A 27,919-nucleotide genomic window follows, 5' to 3' on the forward strand; every position below is an offset into this window, starting at 1 on the left:
AATTTAATTTAAAACTAAAATAAGTTCTAATAAAGGCTAATAAGTTCATATAAGATTAGATAAGTTCAGATAATATCATATAAGATCAGTAAAATTTAAATAAGTAAAAATCATGTGAATAGAATGCATCTTTAATACTTCGTATAAGAATAAAAAAAAAAAATAATAATCCCATGTATCAGGTATCAATTATTTGTTTTGAGACATGTAAAGTATCCTTAATTGTGGTCCAGTGGTCCGTGGCTCTGTGCAGCGTGGAGCAAAGTCTTAATCGTTTAAATTGTGGTAATGTGTGGGGGTCGAGGGTGGTGGGGAAAGGCTAATCAGCATCATTATCACTCTATCTGTCTATCATAAAGGACTATTATATTTCTGACATCTTTTTAATGCTACTTTAAGCTCTTTGATCAATTATTGAAAAATTGACAAATAATTGTCCCACCAAAATTTCCGATCTACCTTCATATTTCTTCGCATGTCACGGTTAGTATTTTATTGAAGAAATGATCTCTCTCTCTCTTTCTTTTTTTTTTCTTTTTTTTTTTTTTTTTTAATTCTCTTTTTATTCATATTAGCTCAACTTACAAATGATTTTGATTGCACACCATATAAATTAATTAATTGCTTGAAATTTATATGTGCATTAATTAATTAATTAATTACTTGAAATTTATATGTCTATTAATTAATTCATTTGTTTTCTTTAGTGATTGATGAAGTTATTTTTATTTATCTATATATTCCATATTTTAGAAAAACACCATAAGTCCATCACCTCACCCTTTTGCTTATACTTTGTATAAAAAAAAATATAGGTATTTTTTTAAAAAAAAAAAAAAAAAAAAAAAATCTAACGGAAAACAGAATTCGTACAAGGACCTCATTAAGTCATTAGTAATTACGGAGTATGCAATATGTAAGGGATGCATGAAAAATATGAGTGTCAGTGTCACATCTTGTAGGGTATTCGGTATTGGGTGTTGATATAAAATATAATAGGGAGATAGGGAGCATGTAAATGCATATCCACACGTTTTTCTTGCATTATTTAAGAACGGAGTACTGTTTTTGTTGATAAAACTTTTGAGTTGGTAAAGCATTTCTAATTTCTATCAGTGGACTCAAGATAAATTATTCCGTAACCATTAGTTTGAAATTAAAACTATACTTGGTCTATTCGGTTTTAATTATTTGGTTTGGAATATCATTGTACGGAGTCCTATGATTTATTAGATGACTCCATGTCTCCTTGCGATAATGAAATGATTTACATACTCCAATCTTTTTTATGTGATTTTTTCGAATTATATAATGTGATAACTCTGATTTATAATAATTGACAATTTGACACAATTAAATTTGACATATTTTTCAGTGGACTAGTTTATTATTGAATATAAATAATTTATACTAGTATTAAAATCTTGAAAATTTGAAATAATGAAATTTTATATTAATATGTACTAAGTATTTAACAAAATTTTATGTGACAACCTTTGTTTTGATGTTAGTACAAAAAAAATGTTGTAATTAATTAATTGAAAACAGATGAAAAAAAAATATTGCAATTAATACGAAATAAAAAGAATAATATAATTCAAAAGCTTAGTAAGATCACCCACCATAGGTAATAACCTATTAATCACCTATCAATCCTCAATCAGTTATATTTAAAAAATTGGTACTCCAGTACTCCATAACAATTATTAGTTGTAGTCAATTTTTTTTTAAGAAAGCACATATCTTAATATGTTGATCGGACTCATCACTAACCATTCACTATCAACAAACATTCTATTAGTTGTTTTTTTTTAAATTTGTGTTATATATATATTGACTCTACTTATTTAATGCTCTCTCCGTTTAATAATTGCCCCCACCCAATGTCAAATTTTACACATATATGTTAATGTATGAGTTTGACTATCTTCATACTAGTACTCTTGTATATAATATTTTTTTAAAGACTATACAAGTATATAATTAAACATTAATAAATTCTTAAAAACTTAATTTTGTTAAACTTTATATTATTATTATCCGTTATAAACATTTTTACATAATACTAATTGCGTTTGATGAATGATACACAGAGTATTACTCAAAAGCAATAATCAAGGTTAGAACTTAGAAGTATATAAGCAGTGAAATAGTCAAAGTGTATGTATCAATTATTATGGAACATAGAAAGGGAGTACAATATAGATTTTTATTAATTTGTTGTGGTAAATAATGTAGATTCTTGTTGTGTGGTGACTATTAGTTTGTGAAAATTTGTGAATGGTGATGGACTATTATAAATGTACTTGGCTTAGCAAATTCCTTTGATCGTTGTCAACAACATAAGCACCTCAAAATCTCATAGAAAAAAACCAAAAACAAAGACATCCAACTGCCATTTTTGCAGCTCTAATCAAGTAATCAGCCATGTTCATGTTTAGAGCCATACCAAATACAAGAACTAAAATATTGATGAACAATAATGTTGTTGCTATTATTTCAAATGCTAGATTTATGCAAAATCTTACTCGCAAGATGTATAAAAGTATTCCACATTACATTCCTACTTCCTTGAGGGAGAATTCTGTCAGTGGACTTCAGACTTCAAATACAGTTAAGTTTCATTATTCTTGATAATTTAATTTAATTATTCTATATGTTAAAATAAAACTATATGTAGTTAGATATTAAACTTTGCATTTTGTTTTAGAAACTACCTCCGTTTTAAATCATTTGCATTAATTAGAGATTTTTTTACTCACTTATATCAAATTGTTGAGATAATTTGGAATGGATCGAGGTAGTATATTAATTCCCACCTCCAAATCCACTAAACAAGTCAATAATCTTTCAACAATTTTAAATTCATGGTTATCTAGGCTAGAAATAGTCAAATTTTCTAGGCTGTTTTGTCAACCCTTCTAGTTTTGTTTTGTGAGTTTAATCTAAAGATAACGTTGAGTATCATGAAATTGGTTCGTTGATTAAAAATTATTATCTGAGATTGCAACAATTATTTTTCTTAATATACAATTTTATAAATTAAACATAAATCATTTCCGTGGCTACAACAAATTGCGTGGTAGATCAGATCATCACTCTTAAATGAAGCTGAGGCATAATCCAGCGATAATACTTTTTGGTACATGTTTATATGACTTTACTTTTTTTTTGAGGAAATCATGTTTATATGACATTAACGTGTAAAAGTTTAATACGTAATTACAAATTATTGGTCATGTTATTTATCGAAAATCGGATTCCACAGCAAAAGATTATGGGACTTATGACAAGCAAAGCAAGGATCTACTTTAGCATGAAGGAATTACAAGCATTACAAAAGCTACCTACAAAATATTTTGAATTGGAAGATGGTATTCATAGATTTTATTTACTGAGACAAAATGGATATCATACAACTGCTGGTAAGTTATTTCATCTATAATAACTAGCTTTTTGGCCTGTTCGGCTCACAAACTATTTAGAACGGAGAAAGAAAAATACTTGCGTATACTTCGTATGTGTTTTTATGTTTGTTATATGCTATGCTTATTCAACAATTAAAGAGTTTACAAAAGAGAGAGAATGAAGGGGTGAACATTGATTATTTTCGCAAATTGATTGTAAATACGAACGAAATAATGTTGAACATAGGTAATGACTTAGATTTAAGGATAAATTTTTATAGTTTAAATATTTTTATAAATGAGAAAAAAAAAAAATAATAATGGAAAGTGGGGGCCGTGACACATGACGGACAATGGGCTAATTTGAGTTTTCGAATACTTTGTAGATTTTTAGTCCACACTGCAAAGCCTATATAGTAGGGGTAATTTTATTTGAAAATTAGCTTTTTGTTACGGTCTATTGATCTAATGGTCAAAAGGGTAATTCTATAATTTTTTGAACTCACTAAATTTATCGTTAGATTGACCGTGACATGTACAGAGTATAACTTATAATTCCTCTGTTTTTAATACTTACAACACTTTTTAAAAATAATAAAAGTGTTTTTCTATATTATAACCCTTTAACTTTCCGTTTTCTACGATATGTCCCCCTTTTTGAAAAATCCACATTATAACCCCCCTTTTGAGAAATCCACATTATAACCCCAAAATCCACAATATTTGCAACGCATTATAATCGAAACAAAAAATGGTGATAGATGTACTATTGCCTTATTTTAAAGTACATGGCTTACATAATTATAATTCTAACAATCTCTCGAACCTAGCTATATGTGAAACTCGCACTTAATAAATACTCTGAAAAAGTGTGTGTTTTAAGAATTTTTTTGTTTTTTAAAAAAAAAAACACACAAGGAGTATCATGGATTAGATGAGAGATTTATCTATTATTTTGACATCTAATTTGATCAAACAAACATGTTTGGTGTTATTGAAACTTTAGACCATCCATTTGGATTTTTAGTCCGTACATACAACTACGTAAATATCTCCCCTTTGATCTATAAATGTTGAACAGATATCGAAATGAAATTCAAGGACAAATCTTCTCAGCTAATAACGCAAGAGCCAGAAGAAGAGATGTTAATAGATGAAGCTTGTAATAATGTTAGTGAGCTGCTCCTAAAAGCCTCATTAAACTATATTGTGGAACACTCGAAAGCTCGAATGATAATGATGGAGAACATATCATTGCACACTCCTTATCATAAGAACTTTTCAAGCCTATTGGTTCAGAACTTCCTACACAATGTCGACGTTTCTTTGAATCTTCTTCAAGATTTGGACAACGTGAACGAATGGCTGGATGAGGTACAAGAGCTAGCAAGAAGGAATTTTGACATGGCTTATACGGCTTACAAAAATGAAGTACAACAAATTTCGAAGTAAGTTTAACAATAATAAAGATCAATAGAAACTTGGATAATGAAAAGGATAGAAATGGACTTTATTGTCCCGGTGCATAGCTTTTAAACCACATGTATTTGGTTTAATTTTCGAAATCCATAACTTTTTAACTTTGTGTGCGTATGCACTGTGGTGATATGCATATGCTGATATGAATATGTTTTGTGGTACAATTTAAAAGTACGTTAGTTATTGTAAAAAACTTCTCGTTCTATTATTCTAGCATAATAAATCATAAATTTAATAATAGCTATTATTTCCTCCAAGTCATCTTCAAAACTCTTTCTGTTTTGACTTTTTTTTAAGGAGTAGCCAGGTGGATGGGTGGGAACGATCATATTAAATTAAGATCTTTACGTGATATTTCGTTGCCAAGATAGTAGAATAATTTTTTAGTGATACCATGAGTATCTAATTACATAACAAATTGTGGAATTTTGCAAGATGGGGAAACGAAGTTAAATTGGACAAGGAATTGCACTTTGCAAGAATTGAACCATTCAAGTGGTGTATGTGGTCAATGGGAATTCTCCCTGGGTTAGATATGTCCGAAGAGAGATTAGAGCTCGCAAAAGTAATATCATTTATCTACATGATTGATGACATTTTTGATGGTTTTGGAACGTACGATGAGCTATGTCTATTCACAGAAGCCATTAATAGGTACGTGCTTGTAAAACCGACTTGCCAACCTAATCTACTTATTTGACTTACTTGAATATTGATATACAAAATATATCCGAAATTATTTTTACTGAACTGATATTAATTTTATTGAACTTAAATTATTTTTATTGACATGAAATTAATTTTACTATGTTGAAATTATTTTTACTGACCTAAAATTATTTTTACTGATAATCTATTATATTTCTTCTTTAAGTGTACTGATTATTACTGAACTAAAATTATTTTTACTGAATTGAAATTATTTTTGCTGAACTGAACTTATTTTTACTAAACTAAAATTAATTTTACTGAACTGAAATTAATATTACTAAATATTACTATTTTTTAAGGTGAAGTGGACAGGATCTTATCGTACTAAGTTTTCTAATGTAATTAGGACAATAATGTACTAGTAAAATAGAACAAATTTTCATCATGAACTTATGTAATTTGCAATATTCAACATATATGAACAAGGCGTTATTATTCTTGTTTTACATTTGATTATAGAATATGTTAATATTGCATTACAGATGGGAATCCGCTGATGTTACACAATTACCCAACTGCATGAAAGTTTGCTTCAAGGCTCTTCTGAAGACAACAAATGATTTTTGCTCCAAAATTCAAACAAAGCATGGATGGAACCCAGAGCAATTTTTACGAAAATTGGTACATTTTCATAGTTATTATATAATATATACTTGTATATATTACACTGGACGTTAACTCTATTATTGATCTTATACTGATTGTCACATTAATAATATATCAACGTGACCGTTCTAAGTTTTGTACCTAGGCTCCATGTACATCCATATGCATATTTAATTTGAACAGATTAATAGCCATGTTACTAATTCAAATTACACTTTTAACTCGACATTGATGATGCAGTGGGCTGAACAATGTAACGCGTACTTTATTGAATTGAAATGGAGTGTTGACAAATACTCACCTAGCCCTGAGGAGTATCTAAACAATGGAATAGTTAGTTCAGGAACCCATGTAGTTTTGGCACACGCATTTTTTCTTATGGGTAAAGAAATCAGTAAGAGGAGTCTTGAGGAATTCAATAGCCTTCCTTCAATTATATCTTCCACGGCTACCATTCTTCGCCTATGGAATGATGCAGGGAACCATATGGTATGCACATTATTTTCTTGCTTTGCCCAACTTTTTTTTAACACAGATAAATACATACGAAGCATTTTATGTGGTTTATTCGTCCCTTGTTTGTCTTTTAATTGACATAAATCGTACAGTAACGTACTTCCAATTAATACTACAGTACCACATTTTCTTACATACTTCCTCCATATCATAATAATCGAAACACTTTGAATGGCGCACATGCTAATGCACAACTTTGACCATTAATATTTGTAATTATATATTATTAAGAAATATAAAAGGTTAATATAATGAAAATATAAATAAAGACCTAATCCAATTATATTTCACATGACAACATATATTTTTATATATTGTTAAGAAGTATGGTCTAAAGTAAGCATATAAATAGTGTAAAAGTCAAACTGTTGTGATAATTATATATGAAACCGAGGGGATAATAGAAAAAAAAAATAATAAAGTCTCCCCATCTATTTGAAATCAAATGCAAATTTAATTTAATTTGATTATTCAAGATATGATTTTTGCAGGATAGGACTCCAAATGGAGAAGATGGTTCCTACGTAGATTGGTACATGAAAGAACATAAAATAAGCTCATATGATATTGCGAGGAAGCATGTTAGTCTAAAGATTTCGGATGCATGGAAGTGTCTCAATAAGGAGTACACGTCGTCTACATCTCCTTTCTCAAAAGACTTCAAGAAAGCATGCCTTAATTTAGCGAGGTTGGTTCCCATTATGTATAGCCAGGATGAGAATCATCATCTTCAATTCATGGTGGAACCCTAAAATTTGTTGCGCAGCGCATGATGAAATTTACTTAGTCTAGATGCCCACTTGATTCAAAAAGTCCTCGCAAAAAATTAAATGGGACAAGTAAAATAGAACCGATGAAATAAATAATAGGACTTCCTAGAGATAGCAAATGGACTGTTTAGTTCAAAAGGACACATCAGTGTAAAGTAAAAAACAATTTGACTTGCATCCTGGTGATCATCCACATTTTAATTTGTTTTATTTTGGACCAAATTATCTACCACTAAAATTGGAGTTTTAAAACTAATTAGCTTAGTATGTACGTAGTAAGATAATTTAATATCAATCATGTTAATTGTTGATAGATATAAACCGAATTATTTTCCACCCTATTTTTCTTACAAATAAGGGAAATTTGGGGTTAACAACTTCTCTTTCATTAGTTTTTTAGAGTACTCCTTTCAAAGTTTTATTTTATTTAACTAGCGTACATTTTTATCAATTGTTTTGCTACCACTTCATGAATTTCGTCTTAAAAAGTATTGATCACGACTCATATAGTAACTTCACCTTTTTTTATACATATATTTTGTTGTGTTAAAGGAAAGAAAACAAAGATTACATTCTTAAACATCAAGAAAAAGGAGTGAATATCTCACTTGCAAAAAATATGGTGATATAGAAGAATTGGTTATAATTGATGCTATACAACGAATAGGTCTTGAATATTATTTTCGAGATGAAATCGGTGCTACTTTAGAAAAGCATTACGATTTATATTATAGTACAGTCGGAGAAGGTACTGATAATCTTCATGATCTAGCTCTTCGCTTTCGCCTGTTGAGACAACAAGGATACTATGTATCTTCAGGTATTTAATTTTTAATTTTTCTTTTGTATACTTTAAGGTAAGGTAAAAAGAAGATTATAACCAATTAAAACCTCGCATGTAGTGGCGGATTTTGGACCAAAAAGTACTGTGGATCAAGGTTTAAACTTTCAACCTTTAGTTAAAGGAAAAACTGTAAGAAACTACTCGCTTAACAAGTCAATTTGTGAACAACTACTCACTAAAAAGTTTTATAAAAAAATTTAACCCCTAAATATAAAATTTTTGGGTAGCACTACCCTTTTTCATTTTCCGGCAATTAAATCCTGCAAGTGGGGCCCATTTGTTATTTTCTCTCCAAAAAAACATCCTCACCCTTGTTTATATTAGCCAATCTTCCTTTTCTTTGCAAAGAATCAATCCAAAAAACCAAATCTTTGTGAAAATCACCAATTAAAGAAGGAAAATCGATTTAATTTTCACAAAGATTTGGTTTTTTGGATTGAGTTTTTGCAAAGAAGAGGAGGGTTGGTTAATATATACGAGAGAGTGAATGTTTTGTCGAAGGAAAAATAACATATATGCCCCACTCGTCGAAATTAGTTGCCGGAAAATGAAAAAGGGTAGTGCTGCCCAAACTTTGTAAATTTAGGGGTAAATTTTTAAGCGAGTAGTTGTTCACAGATTAACCTATTAGACGAGTAGTTTTTGACAATTTTTCTTTAGTTAAAAGTATATATATTGATTAAACTACTGTGTCAACCTTTTGTATGCTAGCTTTACATCTCTATGTATACTAAATTTTTAAAAATTTAGGGGTGCCAGGCTAACCTCAATGAAAATCCTTCCATGTTGCATAGGTCAACTTAGTACGAATTAGTGAGCAAAGCCTCCAACATTTTGTTCTTTATATATATATATATATATATATATATATATATATATATATATATATATATATATATGTGTGTGTGTGTGTGTGTGTGTGTTGCGCACAAATCAAACATGTAGCTAAATTATATCGCTAGCTTGTCTTATCCATTTTTTAATCCCCAATGTAGATGCTTTGGCAAAATTCAAGGAAAAAAATGGGAATTTCAATCAAGAACTTGCAAAAGACATAAAAGGGTTTTCGAGTCTATTTGAAGCGTCTCAATTTAGCACTAGAAGTGACTATCTCCTTGATGACGCAAATAAATTTAGTCGCAAACTATTGAAGGCCTCGTTGAAGAATGTTGAACAATATGGGGGTATGGTAATAGGAAACACACTTCGTTATCCATATCATAAAAGCTTGCCAAGACTAATGGCCAAAAAGTTTCTTATTTCAAATCATCCCTAATGTTTCTCCACGATTCCAATCATATCAACGATTGGATAAACGAGGTACATGATCTAGCAAGAATCGACATCAACTTGGCTCAAATATCACAACAATTGGAACTAACCCAAGTTTTGAGGTATATGATTTATATCATAAAGTAGTACTCCTTCCATCCCTTAATTAGATTCCTACTTCTTGTATTTATTACTCACATAATATAGAGAAGTAGGAATCTAATTAAGGGACGGAAGAAGTACATGTATATATGTCTAATATCTATAAAGTGCGTATCATAAAAATACAAGGTACATGCCCAAATTTTTAAAATTTTAAAATATAAAAATAAAAACAAGTTTGTGAAACTTTTAAATTAAATTTTATCAGATTTTGTGCAAAAGTAGAAGCGATGATTTAATTGAGACTAGAATAATTTTTCACAACAATCAGAACCTTAATAAAAGATTAATATAAGTTTTAGTAAATTTAAAATAAGTTAATACCCTTGTATAATGTATATAATATAATGACTTGTAATTAGAGCATAAACAGTACAAACAATGAAATTTGATTATTGTGCATATATAATTATATATGCTACATTTAAGTGCAAAATAGTTGATGCACACCCAATTAACTAAACAATCTACTTCGTATATATTCTTTAGGGTTGAATGATATATTATTTAATTTAAACTATATGTTCTTTTTTTATTGATAGAAATTTATGTTAACAACTACTTTTTAGGTTATCATTTTTGTGAAAAACTATTCTTACTTCGAAATTTGTGAACAACTGTCTTTATTGAGTTTTTGTTTTGGTATCACTACCATGCATTGTTTGATGGAGACCGTCAAAAATTTGTCATGGCCCATATGGCTTATAGAAATGAAGTACTACAACAGATATTGATGTATGTTATGAAAGAAAAGTCACAATTATAAATGAGCCGAGAAGGATGACAATGAAAAACCTTACTGTTAATTAAGGCCAAGTGCATAACCTTTGAAACATATATGTAAAATTTTTCGAAACCCATAACTTTTGAACTTCGTGGGCATATATGTTTCGTTGAACTAGAATCAATATGACAATATATATGCTGGTATGCATATGTGGTCCAATCAAAAAATTATAAATGATAATAAACGAGTACAATAAATATGCGCCTTGAGTAGAGAAATAATATACATCTTTAAAGTTCTTCCTATTTTGACTCTTTTTTTTTTTTTTTCCTTTTTTTGCGAGACAATCATTGTCTAAATAAGAAAAACTTATAGATTAATGAAAAGCTAGGGTATGTGTAGTGGAGTAAAAAATATTACTAATCTTAATAAATGAAAATCTTAATCTATTAGTGATTTACCATGTTTATCTAATTACAGAACAAATTGTGGATTTTGCTAGATGGGTAAACGAGCTTAATTTGAAGGAGGAATTGCAATTTGCAAGAATTGAGCCATTAAAGTGGTATATGTGGTCAATGGGAATTCTTCCTGGGCTCGATATGTCCGAAGAAAGATTAGAGATTACAAAAGCAATATCATTTAGCTACATGATTGATGACATATTTGTAGAATTGTGTAATTCTCCTTAGTTGGAGTATTCTCATTAATCAATATATATAGGTATATACAACCCTAATTATGAGAGCCCTAATTACACAAGATATATTTTACAGAATATTAACAAAGATAATATATATAAATTTATTATCTATCATACCCCCGCAGTCGAAGGGGGAGGGGGTCGGACGCTGAGACTGTCTCTGAAATCTAAGAACAGTTGGCGAGGTAATCCTTTGGTGAAAATATCTGCGTACTGGTATGAAGATGGAACATGTAAGACCTTGATCTCACCAAGAGCGACCTTGTCGCGTACAAAATGAATGTCCATCTTAATGTGTTTGGTACATTGGTGTTGTACCGGGTTGTAAGATAAGTACACGGCAGAAATATTATCACAATAAACCAAGGATGCCCGTCGAATAGGGCAATGTAACTCGAGAAATAGATTCCGGAGCCAACATAATTCAGAAACAACATTACCGACACCTCTATATTCTGCTTCGGCACTTGATTTGGACAATGTAGCCTGACGTTTTGCAGACCACGAGACTAGATTATCACCCAAATAAACACAATACCCTAAAGTGGATCGTCGAGTGTGCGGGCAGCCGCCCTAATTGGCATCTGTGTAAGAAATAAGTCTCGTAGGAGCAGAACGGTATAAGTGTAGTCCATGATCAGAAGTGCTTGCTTTGTGTCTCTCCAAGTCACCATTTTCCCTGTATTTGTGCTTAAATAACCACATACAACAAATAATATTAACCCCTTCCGGTCTTGGAACAAGATCCCAAGTATGCTGTTTAGTAAGACCATTAAATTCCTCATTCATGGCGGCATTCCAATTATGGTCAAGCATGGCTAATTTCGAGTTTTTAGGAAGTGGGGAAATAGAAGGAACCACAATATTGGCTTGATATTTGGGGTTCGGCTTAAAAATCCTGACTTTAGCACGAGTTGTCATAGTGTGGGAAGGCCAAAAAGTAGGCCGAGAGTAAGGAGTGATAACCGGGGTGGGACTCGGAAGTGATCCGAATTTAATGGATGGTGAAATAGGGGAGTTAGGTGGGCTAGAAGGGGATAGAGGTGGCCTGGGTAGGGGGCTCCGCAGGGGGCCTGCGGTTGGAGTGGGATTGCCGTGGCCCACTTGCGGAGTGGACTGGGAGTCCGTGGCATTTGTGGGTATTGTGGGTTTTTGTTGTGGGCCATGTGTTTGAGTGTGGTTTGTGCATTGTGGTCTTTGACAGTGAGTTTGCATCAAACTATTGTAAGTGTCACATGAATCCAAAAACTCATTATCATTTTCTTTAAATTGTTGAATGTTAGAGAAAGGGAAATGATCTTCAACAAATGTCACATGACGAGAAATAATTATTTTGTTGGATGATAAATCGTAGCACAAATAACCACGATGATTATATTGGAAGGAAATCCCAAGAAAACACATGGTGTAGACTGAGGGGAGAGCTTATTGGGAGTGGTAACACTAAGGTTTGGGTAGCAAAGACAACCAAAAGTACGAAGATGATCATAAGTGGGACACCTACGATATAGAACCTCGGTAGGGGTTTTATTTTGTATGGTTGTGGAGGGAAGAATATTAAGGATGTAGACAACCATAGACACAGAATAAACCCAAAAGGATGGGGGAAGAAAGGCATGGAAAAGGAGAGTACGAGACACATTGTTAATTGTGCGAATAATCCTTTCGGCTTTGCCATTTTGAGAAGAAGTGTTTGGGCAAGAGAATCGAAAAACCATGCCATTATTCACACAAAATTTTCGAAAAGGGGAATTATCAAATTCACGACCATTGTCACTTTGAAAAGTTTTAATGTCCCTTTCGAATTGAGTTCGAATATATGCTCGGAAATTAATTAATATATCATAGACTTGTGATTTATATTTGATAGGAAACACCCAAAGAAAATGAGAGACATCATCAAGTAAAACTAAGTAATATTTGTGACCCAATTTGCTAGAAATAGGAGATGCCCATACATCCATATGAATAATATCAAAAGGCGAAATAGTAATAGATGTAGATGGCTTAAAGGGAAGCCGTACATGTTTTCCTAATAGATAAGAATAGCAAAAATGAGAACTATTTCTCTTATTACAACGAATGAAATTGTTTTTCCTAAGAAAATCAAAAACAGGATCGCCGGGGTGTCCAAGTCTATGATGCCAAGTTGAAGGAGAAATTGCAGCTAGAGATAGATGACTATTGTCATTTGATGCGGAAACTGATAAGAAAGGATAGAGGTCTCCCACACTATTGCACCTCGCTAGAATTGTCCCCGAATGAAGCTCCTTCACAGAAAAACCAAGAGGGTTAAACTTAACAGACACAGAATTATCATTAGTGAATTTTCTAATAGAAATTAAATTTTTAATTATGTTAGGGACATAAGGACATTCTTGAGATTGAAAGGTGGATTAGGTGTAGGGGTAGTAGAATTGCCATAACCATTAACCAAAATGCGGTTTCCATCACCAACTAAAATAAACTGAGGAATGCTCAAATTAAACAAATTAGAAAGTTTACCCGAATCACGAGTCATGTGAGAGGTGGCACCTGTATCCATGTACCATCCATTGTCGGGAGGGTGCAAGCTCATGGAACTATATGCCTGGCCCAATTCCGTAGGTGACATAAGCTGCCCATAGCCTTGCTGGGCCGGGACAGCGTAATATGCCTCCTGTTGTGCTCGTCGTGGGCCCAAGATGGACTAGGCAGGCCCACGGAACTACTGTTGGGCTGCAATTGGGAACGGGCAGGGTGGTGAAGCCCACTGCCCGGGCTGCTGTTGCCAGGTGGGCTGGGCTCCCCACTGAAGGGCAGCCTGTTGTGACTGGGCCGCATAGTTGGAGGGCCCAATTTGCTGCTGTTGTTGATTCGGTTGTTGTTGCGGATTGTTCTTGCCTCTGCCATGACCTTTTCCCTTGCTATTATTTCCCCAACCTTTGCCTCGACCTCGACCTCGACCACCCCCTCGTGACGGATCCGCCGGTGCTATGACGGTGATGGAGTGGATGCCGAGTTTGAGGATTGTGCAACAAGGGCGTGTTGTCCACTATCCCTTTGTTTGTTCTTACGAGTTTCCTCCAACAAGAAAATCGATCGAGCCTTATTAAAACTCGGTGTTGGTTCGGATTGAGAGACAATAGCGGCCACGGTGTCATATTCACCCTCGGTGAGTCACACAATGAGTTGCATAACCATCTTGCGGTCGGATACCGGGCAATCAACGTTGGCAAGTTGATCGACAAGAAGCTTGATTTCCTTGCAATAATCCGTCATATTGGCACATTGCTCAAGCTTGATGATGCTAAACTGCTCCTCTAAATATAATGCCCTAGTATGCTTGTTATCATGAAAGAGTTCCTTGAGACGGTTCCACAATTCGAGCGCCGTAGCATCCGATTTCATTATGGTGTGTACAAGGTCTTTGGATATGGTTCCATAAATCCAATTTTTCACGATATCATCTAACCTCTTCCAAGTTACATCATCAATGTCCAACGGACGAGAAACCTTTTCATCGATATGACCAAGGAGGTTGTAAGCACACACCTGTATCCGAAAGAGCTCGACCCAAGTGGTGTAATGAGCTTCCTCTTGATCTAGGGTAACATGCATAAGGTTCTTGATGGATGTTGCGGCATATGCCGGATGGAGGTGGTTGGAGGAGGGGGAGGAGGTGGTGGGGTCGTGTCATCACCGGCCATGCTTTTTGAAGAAGAATGCTGGCCGAAAGTGATAGGGAACGGCTAGGATCGGTTTTAGGGTTTGAAAGAGAAAAGAGCGAAAAACCCTAATTGGAATCTGATACCATGTAGAATTGTGTAATTCTCCTTAGTTGGAGTATTCTCATTAATCAATATATATAGGTATGTACAACCCTAATTATGAGAGTCATAATTACACAAGATATATTTTACATATAATATTAACAAAGATAATATATAAATGTATTATCTATCAATATTTGATGGTTATGGAACATACGATGAGCTCTATCTATTCGCAGAGGCCATTAACAGGTACTCCATATGCATGAATGTAAAATTGACTCACTACTAGAAAAAGCTCAATTACCGATGGGAAAAACCGATGGTCAATAAAAGCCATCAGTAAAAAAATAATTTACCGATGGTTTTTTCAATCCATCGGTATTTCTCAAAATACCGATGGCCTGACCATCGGTATATTTTTTCCGATGGCTTTTATCCATCGGTAAATCTTATTTTTTTAAAAGAAAATTAAAATTATTTTCCGATGGTTAAAAGCCATCGGTAAAAAAATTTTACCGATGGCTTAAAGCCATCGGTGTTCTTTAAAAAATTTTTTTTTTACAAAATTAAAAAATCAGAAAGTAACCCTACGCCTCTTTCCCCTTTTCTCTTTCTTCTCTATTTCTCTCTCCAGCGCCTCTTTCTTCTTTCCTCTATCTTCTCTCCTCTCCTCTCCTCTTCTCTCTCATACGCCTCCTCTCCTCTCTCTCCTGTCTTCTTCTTTATCTTTCTCTTCCCTTCTCTTTCTCGATTTCGTCCTCTTTTCTCACCTTCGGTTTATTTTTCTCATGGTCTTCGTGGATTTTATTGGTCATTGTAGATGAATTTCGTGCGAATTCGGCGACATTATGGTTTTTTTGGTCAAATTCGTCTACAAAAACTCCAGATCTGGAGTTTTTATGGTCGAATATGACCATTTAAACCTTAAGTAGATGAATTTTGGCCATAATATTAGAGGTATGTTCGTTTTTGTTTGATTTTGTGTTGATTTTTATTTTTTTTTTTAATTAGATTTTGTGGGTTGTTTGAGTTATTTAGTAGGTTTAATACTTTGATTTTGTGGGTTGATTTTGCTTTTTTAGTTGGTTTGGTTTTTGGTATGTGGGTTAATTTTGGCTATTTTTCTTGATTTGCATTATGTGGTTTGATTTTGGTTATTATTCTTGATTTTTGTTGTTTTTCATTTAATTGTTTGATTTTGGTTATTATTCTTGATTTTTTTGTTGTTTTTCATTTAATTGTTTGATTTTGGTTATTTTCTTGATTTTCGTTGTTTTTTGTTTTCTGGGTTGATTTGCATGTTTTACCAGGGCAGAGGGCGTGATTGTCGGTTGGTGTTTGAGGTGGCGGTAGATGGTTTTGGGTGGTGGTGTGGGCAGTTTGAGATGTACGGTAGGGGTAGGGGGTATGGGCAGTGGGTGGGCAGGGGGTGTATTATTTTTTTTTAATTTTTTTTAAAATAATACCGATGGTTTTTCCCATCGGTAAATCGAAAATACCGATGGGTTTTTGCCATCGGTAAAAATATCCCGATGGCTTAAGCTATCGGTATTTTAAAAAAATCCGATGGTTTTTGGCCAACGGTAAAACCATCGGTATCTGGTTTACCGATGGCTTTTCCATCGGTATTTTCATTTTTACCGATGAATTGTAAACTGACGGCCAAATACCGATGGCAGCCATCGGTAAATTGAATACCGATGGTTTTTTATACTTTTACCGATGAATTTTGGCCATCGGTATTTGGCTCATTTCTAGTAGTGTACTCGACTTGAACAATTTAATTCAACTTCAAACTTTACGTTACCTACCTTAAGCTAGGTGATCCAATTTGGACTGAAGCCCGATCTAAATAATTAAACCTAATGTACTAATTTAAAATGGAACATATTTCGCATATCATGAACTTACTTTAATTTGCAACAAGTAAACTTTCTTCAACATATATATAATACGGCATTATTGTTATTGTTGTACATTATTGTATGTTGATCATACTACTTACTACTTCTATCTGTTAATATTGCATTACAGATGGGAATCCGCTGATGTTACACAATTACCCAATTGCATGAAAGTTTGCTTCAAGGCTCTTCTAGAAACCACAAATGATTTTAGCTCCAAAATTCAAATAAAGCATGGATGGAACCCAGAACAATGCTTACGAAAATTGGTACAATTAATAGTTAAATTATACTCCCTCCGTCTCTTTATTAATGTCCACTTTCTATCATTTATTACTCACATAATAAAGGGAAAGTGAACATTAATAAAGAGACGGAGGGAGTATTATCAACGTGACACATGCATTTTTTTGAACAGATTAATAGGATGGTAGATTGTTATATTCAGATTTAATTGCCAAGTTATAAATTCAGACTACGCTATTAAGTCTATATTAATTAATGATGCCGTGGGCAGAGCAATGCAACGCGTACTTGATTGAGTTGAAATGGAGTGTTGACAAGTACTCACCAAACCCTAAGGAGTATCTAAACAACGGGATAGTTAGTGTTGGGCCCGTATTGTAATACGACCCATAACATTTAGGGCATCAGACCAAGATCAATGGTTCAGCAAAAATAGGCAAAACGGCTTGATTGGAGTAAACAAGGAAAGCACCATCATACGTATCAATCAAGAGGATACTTGCCAAAGATACACCTACAGAACAGGGAAGAAGATAAATCAAGAAGATCTTCTTCGTTTTGAATATATTCTGAAGATATTTGTAAACCCTAGAGATCCCTAGGTATAAATAAGTGTAATTAGACATTTTCAGCATTCATGTACGCACCTATACTCAAAATATAATAGAATTACTCTGCATTTATCTACGGAGCTTCGTCCCTACTGAAGAAGGAGGCTAATCCTTATTCAGTAATGTATCTCTAAACTTGCTCTTTCTTCATAATAGAGTTCATTCTGTTTATTTATTGCTGTTTTATTGCTTATCTATTGCTTTATTACTGCTTTGTTGTTATCTTATATGCCATTGGTAGTATGATTGTTATTACCCCTCAAACCTAGCAGATTCTCATATGTCCTTGTTGAGATTTGCCTAAACAATTTGGCGCCCACCGTGGGGCTGATAATCAATTAACCTACCAATCCACAAAAAAAAAAAAAAAAAATCAATACAAACACCATGTCTGGGCTCCAAGTACCCTTTACCATAGCCGAAATCAATGAGGGAATGAACGCATTCCGTCAAACCTTAGACCAACAAAAAAGCCAAATTGAAACACTGTTGGCCCAAAAAGTCCAAACTGAAGCCAAGCTTACCAGCCTCACCAAGCAAAATGAAGCCCTCCGTAGCCAAATACAATCAGTCGCTTCCAAAACCATTAATACCAGGAAAAACACTGAAAGTGTAGCCATGCAGCTTGACATGTCAGGTGTCTTTCATACCCCTAACGGGGAAAAAGGATCTAACTCTAGGGAAACAACCCTAGACCTGGACTATCTGAATGCAGGAACCCCAAAGCAGAATAGTCAAGAAGGGTCTGAGGAAGGAAAGATAGAGAAGGTAGTCAAAGAGTACCTCAAAGCAATCGAAGCCAAGATCGCCAAGATCCCTGGAATGCCAAAGCCCATGGAGGAAGAAGCATCAGATGGCTATATAGAGTCTCCTTTCTTAGAAGAGATCGCCATGGTAGAAGTGCCAAAGAGGTTCAGCACACCCAGCATGGCCATGTACGATGGAACAACAGATCCTGATGAGCATGTGTCCCTTTACAAACAGAAGATGATGACCAGTTCAATCCCCAGAGACATCAGGGAGGCCATCATGTGCAAAGGCTTTGGAGCCACATTATCAGGTCCAGCCTTAACTTGGTTCATTAATTTAGATAATGGAACAATTCGATCTTTTGCAGGAATGGTAAACCTATTCAAGATCCAATTCACCAGCAGCAGGAAAATAGAAAAACAGTCATCGGATTTGTACCGTATTGTACAAAGACATGGTGAATCCTTGAGAGATTACCTTAATAGGTTCAACAGGGAAAAGATTGGAATACACAAGTGTGATGCTCCTACAACCATTGAAGCGTTCAGAAGAGGATTGCTAGATCACAGTGAGCTCTACAAGGAATTGACCAAATATCCATGCACAACCTTTGAAGATGTACAAGCTAAGGCAATGGCTCAAGTCAGATTCGAAGAAGACGCGTATGCAAGAAAGACTCCAGAGCTCAGAAAGGATGAAGATCGCCCTTCAAGAAGGAACAACAACTTCCCCAGGAGAGATAATCGATTCAAGCCGTATCAGCGTTCCCGCTTTGAGGAAGGATCAGTCAACGCTATCGAAGGAGAGTTTTCTGATTGGAGGGAAGATCCTGAGCTCCCACCAAAGTTGCACGAGTATTGCTTCAATGTCAATCCTGCAGGAGTAATAAGGACCTTGAACAAGATGGGAGATACTGTTCAGTGGCCTAGAAGGAGTGATAGGCCTGGGGAGAAGAAGGATCCATTCAGATGGTGTGATTTCCATTCAGATATTGGTCACACTACTGACGAATGTGTCGCGCTCAGAAAGGAAGTTGCATACCTATTAAAGAAGGGCTACCTCAAAGAACTCTTGTCAGACAGATCTAAAGCTTCAGGGAAGGATAGAGAGTCCAAGCAAGGAGGTCCTCCACCCCCACCTCCAATTGTCAAAACCATCTGTTTTATATCAGGAGGGTCAGAAGTATGCGACCTAACATATTCAGCAGCGAAACGGCACGCAAAGGAAAGTAACAAAGAGCAATCAGACAAGAGGGAAAAATCAAAGATAGACATCCCTATCATGTTTGAAGAAAGCGACGCAGTAGAAGGTCATCATGACGGCCTGGTAATCTCACTCCCAGTTGGAAATTGCATGATTAAGCGAATCCTAGTTGACAATGGAAGTTCTGCAAACATCATCATGCTGGATACCCTGAAGCACATGAACATAGATGAGAAGAATATAGTTAACAAGTCAACAATGCTAGTGGGATTCAGCGGGGAAACCAAGAAGACAAGTGGAGAAATTACATTGGCAACATATGCAAAAGGGATCAACCTGCAAGTCAAATTCTTAGTAATCGACACCCTGTCCTCATACAATATGATTTTGGGAAGACCTTGGATACACGAAATGAAAGTCATCCCCTCCACGTACCATCAGGTCATCAAGTTTCCTACTAGATGGGGAATTCAAGAAATCAGAGGAGATCCTAGGGAAGCCAAAGAATGCTACAAGATAGCACTAAAAGCAACATCTGCAGAAAAGAGTTCAGCATAGCAATCAGAGGATCAGCTGGGCCAAGAGAAGTTGAGTATATCGGAAGAGCAAGAAGCTACTGAAGTCCAGCTGAACCCCTTACATCCAGATCAGAAAGTCAGAATAGGGTCAGAACTTAAAACGGAAATCAGACAACAAATTCACGACTTTCTAGAAGAAGAGAAAGATGTGTTTGCTTGGACCCATGAGGACATGAAAGGCATTCCCCCAGAGGTTATCACTCACAAGCTTAACGTAGACCCAATGCATACACCAGTGAAGCAAAAAAGAAGAAAATTCGCGCCAGAAAGGAACAAGATCATCAACGAAGAAATTCAAAACTTACTGAAGACAGGAAAAATCAGAGAAGTAAAATACCCAGAGTGGCTTGCCAACGTGGTGGTAGTAAGAAAGAAGAATGGGAAATGGCGGATTTGCATAGATTTCACAGACATCAACAAGGCTTGCCCGAAAGACCCATTCCCTTTACCTCATATTGATGCCATGGTAGACGCCACAGCAGGACACGAACTGTTATCCTTTATGGACGCCTACAGTGGTTACAACCAGATCCTCATGCACAAGGACGACCAAGAAAAGACAACCTTCATTACCAGTCAAGGAATATATTGCTACAAGGTGATGCCTTTCGGACTGAAGAACGCAGGAGCAACGTACCAAAGGTTGGTAAACAAGATGTTTGAAAAACAAATTGGGAACACGATGGAAGTCTACATAGATGATATGGTAGTTAAATCCAAGAAGGCAGAAGATCACGTCAGAGACCTCAGAGAAGCATTCGTCATCCTGAAGCAATATGGCATGAAGCTGAACCCTACAAAGTGCACGTTTGGAGTACAGTCAGGAAAATTCTTGGGATACATGGTTACGCAAAGAGGAATAGAAGCCAGTCCAGAACAGGTCAAAGCTATCCTAGATCTAGAACGACCAAAATCCAAGAAGGATGTACAGAGCTTAACAGGGAAAATTGCGGCATTGAACAGGTTCATCTCAAAGTCTTCAGAAAAGAACAGAGCCTTCTACGAGGTACTGAAAAAGAACAAGGAGTTTAAATGGGAACAAGAACATGATGAAGCATTCCAGAAGCTGAAAGAATACCTAGCCAACCCGTTGATTCTCTCCAAACCCAAAGAAGGAGAACCACTCCAGCTGTACCTTGCAGTGTCTGAAGGGACAGTCAGCGTAGTCCTCACAAGAGAAGAAGAAAAGGAACAATTTCCAATCTACTATGTCAGCAAGACCCTGCTCAGTGCGGAAACACGATACGCCTCGTTGGAGAAAATCATTTTAGCCTTGTTCACTGCTTCAGTAAAGCTATGTCCATACTTCGAGAGTCATCCCATACAAGTACGGACCAACTACCCCATCAGAGCTATCATAAGAAAACCAGAAATGTCAGGAAGGATGGAGAAATGGGCCCTACATCTAAGCAGGTACGACATACAGTACGAACCCAGGACGGCAGTCAAATCTCAAGCTTTAGCAGACTTCGTGGCAGACTTCAGCCCTACGCTTGAAGAAGAAGCACAAAAGGAAGTACTAGCCTTACAGGAACCAAAGGCTGCACAAAAATGGACACTCCATACAGATGGTGCAGCAAACATACGAGGAGTGGGCCTAGGAGTAGTACTGACATCACCCCAAGGAGACAAGATAGCACAGGCAATAAGGTGCAACTTCAAGGCTACCAATAATGAAGCCGAATATGAAGCGCTCATTACAGGACTAACCGTTGCAAGAGATATGAAGATACAACACCTAGAAGTAATCTCTGACTCTTTAATCATGGTAAACCAAATCAACGGGCAGTATGCAGCAAAAGACACCAGAATGATTGCCTACCTAGAAGTCACAAAGAAGCTCATCAAGGAATTCAAGGAGTTCAAGATAGAACAAGTACCCCGGAACCTAAACACCGAAGCAGATGCATTGGCAAATTTGGGGTCAAACATCAATCCAGAAGAATTCGGGGCAATCCCTCTAGTACATGTACTCTCACCAGCCATAGAGAAGGAATCAACCATGAGTGTATACGAAATTCAAACAGGCCCTACAGAAGAAGAAAACAACAGTTGGATAACACCCCTGAAAGAATACCTCCTGGGCAACACGAAACCAACAGGGAAAGTAACAGCTCAAGCATTCGCTCAGAAAGCCTCCAAGTACTGCCTAATCAGCAATGTACTCTTCAAGAAATCTGCAGCAGGACCTTTCTTAAGATGCCTGGAAAGAAAAGAAGCTCAACAAGTCTTACAATCCTTACACAGTGGAGAATGCGGAAATCACTCCGGAGGAAGAAATTTAACCAACAGGACACTCAGAATGGGATACTACTGGCCCAGTATGAGAAAGGACGCAGTTGAGTTCGCCAAGAAATGCTTAGCATGCCAAAAACATGCGCCCTTGACACACAAGCCATCAGAAGAGTTACATCCAACATTGACACCGTGGCCATTTATGAAGTGGGGAATGGATATAGTAAAATTACCACCGTCATCAGGACAGAGAGTGTACTTCTTAGCAATGACAGACTACTTTTCCAAATGGATTGAAGCAGAAGTGTACAAGGAGATCAAGGATAAGCACGTCATTTCATTTATAAAGAGGAACATTCTAAGCAGATTCGGAGTACCAGCGGAGATCATTACAGACAACGGGTCTCAATTCATCAGCAACAAAACCACCAAGTTCTGTAAGGAATGGAACATCTCCCTTATCACATCTACACCAAGATACCCACAAGCGAATGGACAAGCAGAATCAAGTAACAAAGTCCTTATAGGCAACATGAAGAAAAGGCTGGAGGGAGCCAAAGGGAAATGGGCAGACGAACTACCCAACATATTGTGGGCAGACAGAACAACTCCTAAAGGCGCTACAGGTCATACCCCTTTCTCACTAGTGTACGGATGTGAAGCAGTAATTCCAACAGAGGTAGAAGTGCCTACAGCAAGGTACGGGCTGATGAAAGAAGAAAGAAATCAAGCAGAACTGATTCACAATTTAGACACAGTAGAGGAGCTAAGGGAAGACGCACAAATGAGAATGGCAGCATACCAACAGGAAGTAGCAAGATCCTTCAACAAGAACGTTAGAGTCAAAGCCTTCAAGCTAGGAGAATGGGTCCTCATAAAGGTATACGAAAACACCAAGGAAGTCAACGCAGGAAAGCTAGCACCCAACTGGGAAGGACCCTATGAAATCACCAAGGTAGTAGGTAATGGAGCATACAGACTCAGGAATGCAGAAGGGAAAGAAGTGCAGCGAAGCTGGAACGCAGCACATTTAAAATTATATCATTTCTGAAGAAGGTACGCAATTGTTATTTCTATTTTGTATTTCAAGTTACAAAAAAAAAAGAAAACACAAAAAACAGAAAAACAAGCAAAAATACAAAAAAATCAGAAAAACACAAAAACACAAAAATCTCCAACAGCCAGATTCAGCACGAAAGGTACTCATCTATCTTTATCTTTTGTCAATTTACTTTATGATCATTACGAGTACTGACTTTGGCATCGGAGGGCCGTTGGGGAAACCCACGGCCACCCCTCACCTTCTTCTATTTTGCAAGGAACACGACTGACATTACTGAGCAAGAATACAACAAGTCCCTTCACTACAGAACAAAGACAAGGCATTCCTGAAAGGAACAGGCATATTACCCTCACAGAACTTACAAACACATGTAAGTAACATCATTACTGTAATACAACTGTAATACAACTGTAATACATTCGTGATACAACTGCATTCACAACACAGTATACAGGAAAGATAATCACACAGTGAGGAAAATGAAAATACTTAGTTGCATTGCAACAAAATTAAACAAAGCATCCAGCTACAGAAGCGTAGCATAAAATAAAAACAAATTATCCAGACTGCACTAAGGCAGTAAACAGAAACAGCATCCAAAGTTATACATTCATTAAAAAGAAAGGTGACACAGCACCAGCTAAACTAATTCTCTCCCATGTTGTCAGCAGGGACTACTTCTTCAGCTACAGGCTTCATCGCCTCTGGGGCATCCTTCACTTCTTCATTGTGAGGAGAATTAACTTCCTCATCAGCAAAGCTCAGCAGTAGGGAACCAGGAGCAGCAGTCCCTTCAGGAAACGCCTTCTCAAAAGAAGCCTTGTCACCATCATAATCCCAAGCCCCATGCTTTCCTTGCTGAAACTCTTCCATCATCTCAAGACGTGCCTTCCCATAATAGTATGTAGCAGCATCAATGGCCTCATTAGCAGCTTCCTTCAGGGTACTCTTCAACCCGTCTCGCTCAGAAATGCAATCCCGATGCTTAGCCCGTTCAGACTTCAAAGCTTCAGTAGCAGCCTTGTACTTGTCAGACAGAGCATCACGCTCCTTCTTCATAGCCTCATACACCCGAGAAAATTCTGATACCTTGCCTAAAACACCAAGGCAGGATTGGAGACTCTGCACAGCAAAGATGAAGTATAAGAAGCATATTTCAATAAGGTCGATTTTATGCAAAAAAATTTTTGGAGTACACTATACCTGGAAGGACTGTACAACCGCTTCTTGTGAAAGATCAGCAAAAGTCATTGAAGACTGGCGATCCTTGAAGGAAGGAAACAACAAGGTATCCACATGTGGAGCAAGAGAATCAAAGGAAAACTCAGCAGCGTCAACATCAATGGGCATCTCCAACTTCCTCTTAAGACCAGCACGAGGCGGAGGCGGAGGTGCAGCACCCCTAGGAGCAACCATCTTGATGGGAACAACTTCAGAAGTCTGGGGGGACGAACGAGACTTAAGACGGCCTAAGATGGAGGATGAGCTAAGAAGATCATGAGACCTTAGTGACCTTGATGTATCTACAAGGAATACAGTTGGTTCAAAAATTGAACAACTAGGAACACAACAAATGTATACAACAAGGATCACATCAAATATATACAGCAAGGACGTTAATAACAAACAACCAAGACCAACAAGTACGCGCAAATATGTTCAACAAGGAAACAGCCAATTCAAAAACAAAAACACACAGACTAAAAACCAACCACGCATTCACAAAAGCATAAGCGCAACAAAACATCGAAACTCACAAGGGAGAAAGAAAACAAACCTTGAGACATGGCTGGAACAACTTTCTGTTCAGAATCAGACTCGTCCAAAGACTTAATTTGAATAATTGCTTCAGGCTGCGTCAATTTGATGAAAGACCTCTCGTCTGCACTCAATTCGTATAACTTGTCTATCAAAGATGGAGACTGAGAGCGTTGCTTCAATTTACTCACTGCAACCAACAGGCAAATAAGCCCAAATCAACAAAGAAGGAAAGAAGAACATAAAAGAATAAGAAAACAAAATACCTTCGGCCTCAACAGTGTCAATCAAAAAATCACAATCATCACCCAACGAATCAATCCTCACAAAGAAGAACTTGTGATACCACTTCTTATCAAACACCTTCTCCAAATCAGTCACCAAAGGACCAACACCATCCTTCAGGCGAAGACCAACCCGACCTTTACCACTGGTCCTGATAGTGTAAGGGTAACACAAATCCCTCACATCAAGTTCTATACCCAATTTCACACTCAGCAAATCCAGAATTCTCAATACCCTCCAAGTTTGGGGCAATAATTGACAAGGCGAAACCCTAACTCTAGAAAGAAATTGACGAACAAGAGCAGAAAAAGGAAACGTATGCCCAATTACAAAAGGGTACTCAAAGAAACACACCCAACCAGGGGCAATCCAGTCAGCCCTCTCCCTGGCTGATGGAATTTTCACCACAACCCCATCAGGAAAACGTGCAAGTGCAGCGATGTTCTGGACTTCCTCCTTCGTAACAGTGGAAGGATAGGTATCCTTGACAGGAAAAACGTTCTGCGCCACCAAGTTTGGCTTTTTCACACCCTCATCCACCCCAGCAAACACCACTCTCACATGATCATCCATCGCAAAAACAAGAGAAAAAAAAATACAAAGTAAAACAGAGCAAACAGAGAGGAGAGAGAAAGTACCTGATGAAATTGAAATTAGGGGCAAAACAATTGAAGTGATTAGACAACAGCCTGCACACCCAATAAATACCAAAGACGGAAATAAAACCGCCCTTCACAATTATCGAGGAAGTTGCCTTAAAACCGCCACCACTTTCTATTTTGCTAACCGTTGGAACAATTTCTGAATTTCAAAATATTTTCTAGAATTTTCTTTAGGTAATTTTCATTTCCAAATACTTGGAAACAAAAATTAGGGGCAATTGTTGGGCCCGTATTGTAATACGACCCATAACATTTAGGGCATCAGACCAAGATCAATGGTTCAGCAAAAATAGGCAAAACGGCTTGATTGGAGTAAACAAGGAAAGCACCATCATACGTATCAATCAAGAGGATACTTGCCAAAGATACACCTACAGAACAGGGAAGAAGATAAATCAAAAAGATCTTCTTCGTTTTGAATATATTCTGAAGATATTTGTAAACCCTAGAGATCCCTAGGTATAAATAAGTGTAATTAGACATTTTCAGCATTCATGTACGCACCTATACTCAAAATATAATAGAATTACTCTGCATTTATCTACGGAGCTTCGTCCCTACTGAAGAAGGAGGCTAATCCTTATTCAGTAATGTATCTCTAAACTTGCTCTTTCTTCATAATAGAGTTCATTCTGTTTATTTATTGCTGTTTTATTGCTTATCTATTGCTTTATTACTGCTTTGTTGTTATCTTATATGCCATTGGTAGTATGATTGTTATTACCCCTCAAACCTAGCAGATTCTCATATGTCCTTGTTGAGATTTGCCTAAACAGTTAGTTCGGGAACCCATGTAGTTATGGCACACGCATTTTCCCTTCTCGGCAAAGAAATCAACAAGAAGAGTTTGGAAGAGTTGAGTAGCCTTCGTTCAATTATATCTTCTACGGCCACCATTCTTCGCCTATGGAATGATGTAGGGAACCATATGGTATGCACACTAGTTTCTTGATTTGCCCTTTTTTTTAACACGATAAAATTCCTTTCGTCCCTTGTTTATCTTTTAATTGACATATACTTGTATATTGTAACATACTTTCAATTATTATTAAGTACATATATGTAACAACTTTTCGAAATATGATTTTTGTATGTAGGATAGGACTCCAAATGGTGAAGATGGTTCCTACGTAGATTGGTACATGAAAGAACATAAAATAAGCTCATATGATATCGCAAGGAAGCATGTTAGTCGAAAGATTTCAGATGCATGGAAGTGTCTCAATAAGGAGTCCATGTCGTCTTCATCTCCGTTCTCAATAGAGTTCAAGGAAGCCTGCCTTAATTTAGCGAGGACGGTTCTCATTATGTATAGCCAGGATGAGCTAGAGTGATCATTTTCAATTCATGGTGAAACCCAAAAATTTGTAATCCCATGATTAAAGTTACTCTACATACCCATTCGATTAAAAAAGTTCTCACAAAAGAAATTAGATGGAAAAAGTAAAGTAAGACCGAAAAAGTAATTTTATAGGACTTCTAGAGATAACAAATTGATTGTTTCGAGGACACGTTAGTTTATGTAGTCAAAAAAAAATTTGATTCATATATTCCATGGAATAAAATTATTTGACTTACGTCAATACAAAGTAAAAAACAATTAATAATTTATTATCAATCGTATAAGATGTTAATGATATTATCAAGAAAAAAAAAAAGATAATATTTGAAT

At 36.0% G+C, this 27,919-nt stretch overlaps 1 protein-coding gene and 1 pseudogene across 2 annotated transcripts; both read left to right on the forward strand.

The window, feature by feature from the left end:
• The first annotated feature begins 2,341 nt into the window (after positions 1-2,341).
• LOC145579510 ((3S,6E)-nerolidol synthase 1-like) lies at positions 2,342-7,752 on the forward strand. Of its 2 annotated transcripts, XM_081636751.1 has the most exons (7): positions 2,342-2,613; positions 3,269-3,425; positions 4,489-4,855; positions 5,322-5,540; positions 6,080-6,218; positions 6,444-6,692; positions 7,211-7,752. In XM_081636751.1, exons 1-7 carry the CDS (start codon positions 2,428-2,430, stop codon positions 7,469-7,471), a joined length of 1,578 nt encoding a protein of 525 aa, XP_081492877.1. In that variant the 5' UTR covers positions 2,342-2,427; the 3' UTR covers positions 7,472-7,752. The 2 variants fall into 2 exon arrangements, with proteins under 2 accessions (XP_081492877.1, XP_081492878.1); XM_081636752.1 differs by lacking the exon at positions 6,444-6,692 and having other exon boundaries at positions 7,211-7,751.
• LOC145578297 ((3S,6E)-nerolidol synthase 1-like) lies at positions 7,608-27,581 on the forward strand (annotated as a pseudogene).
• The last annotated feature ends 338 nt before the right edge of the window (positions 27,582-27,919 follow it).

This window comes from Chenopodium album, chromosome 14, assembly GCF_948465745.1.
Source record: "Chenopodium album chromosome 14, dcCheAlbu1.1, whole genome shotgun sequence".
Lineage (NCBI taxonomy): Eukaryota > Viridiplantae > Streptophyta > Magnoliopsida > Caryophyllales > Amaranthaceae > Chenopodium > Chenopodium album.

Excerpts from the sequence above, each read along its gene's own strand:
- LOC145579510 (XM_081636751.1), top strand. The coding sequence starts at position 2,428 with ATGTTCATGTTTAGAGCCATACCAAATACAAGAACTAAAATATTGATG. Across the intron at positions 2,614-3,268 it reads GACTTCAGACTTCAAATACA|CAAAAGATTATGGGACTTAT; the intron begins GTTAAGTTTCAT and ends CGGATTCCACAG. Across the intron at positions 6,693-7,210 it reads ATGATGCAGGGAACCATATG|GATAGGACTCCAAATGGAGA; the intron begins GTATGCACATTA and ends TGATTTTTGCAG.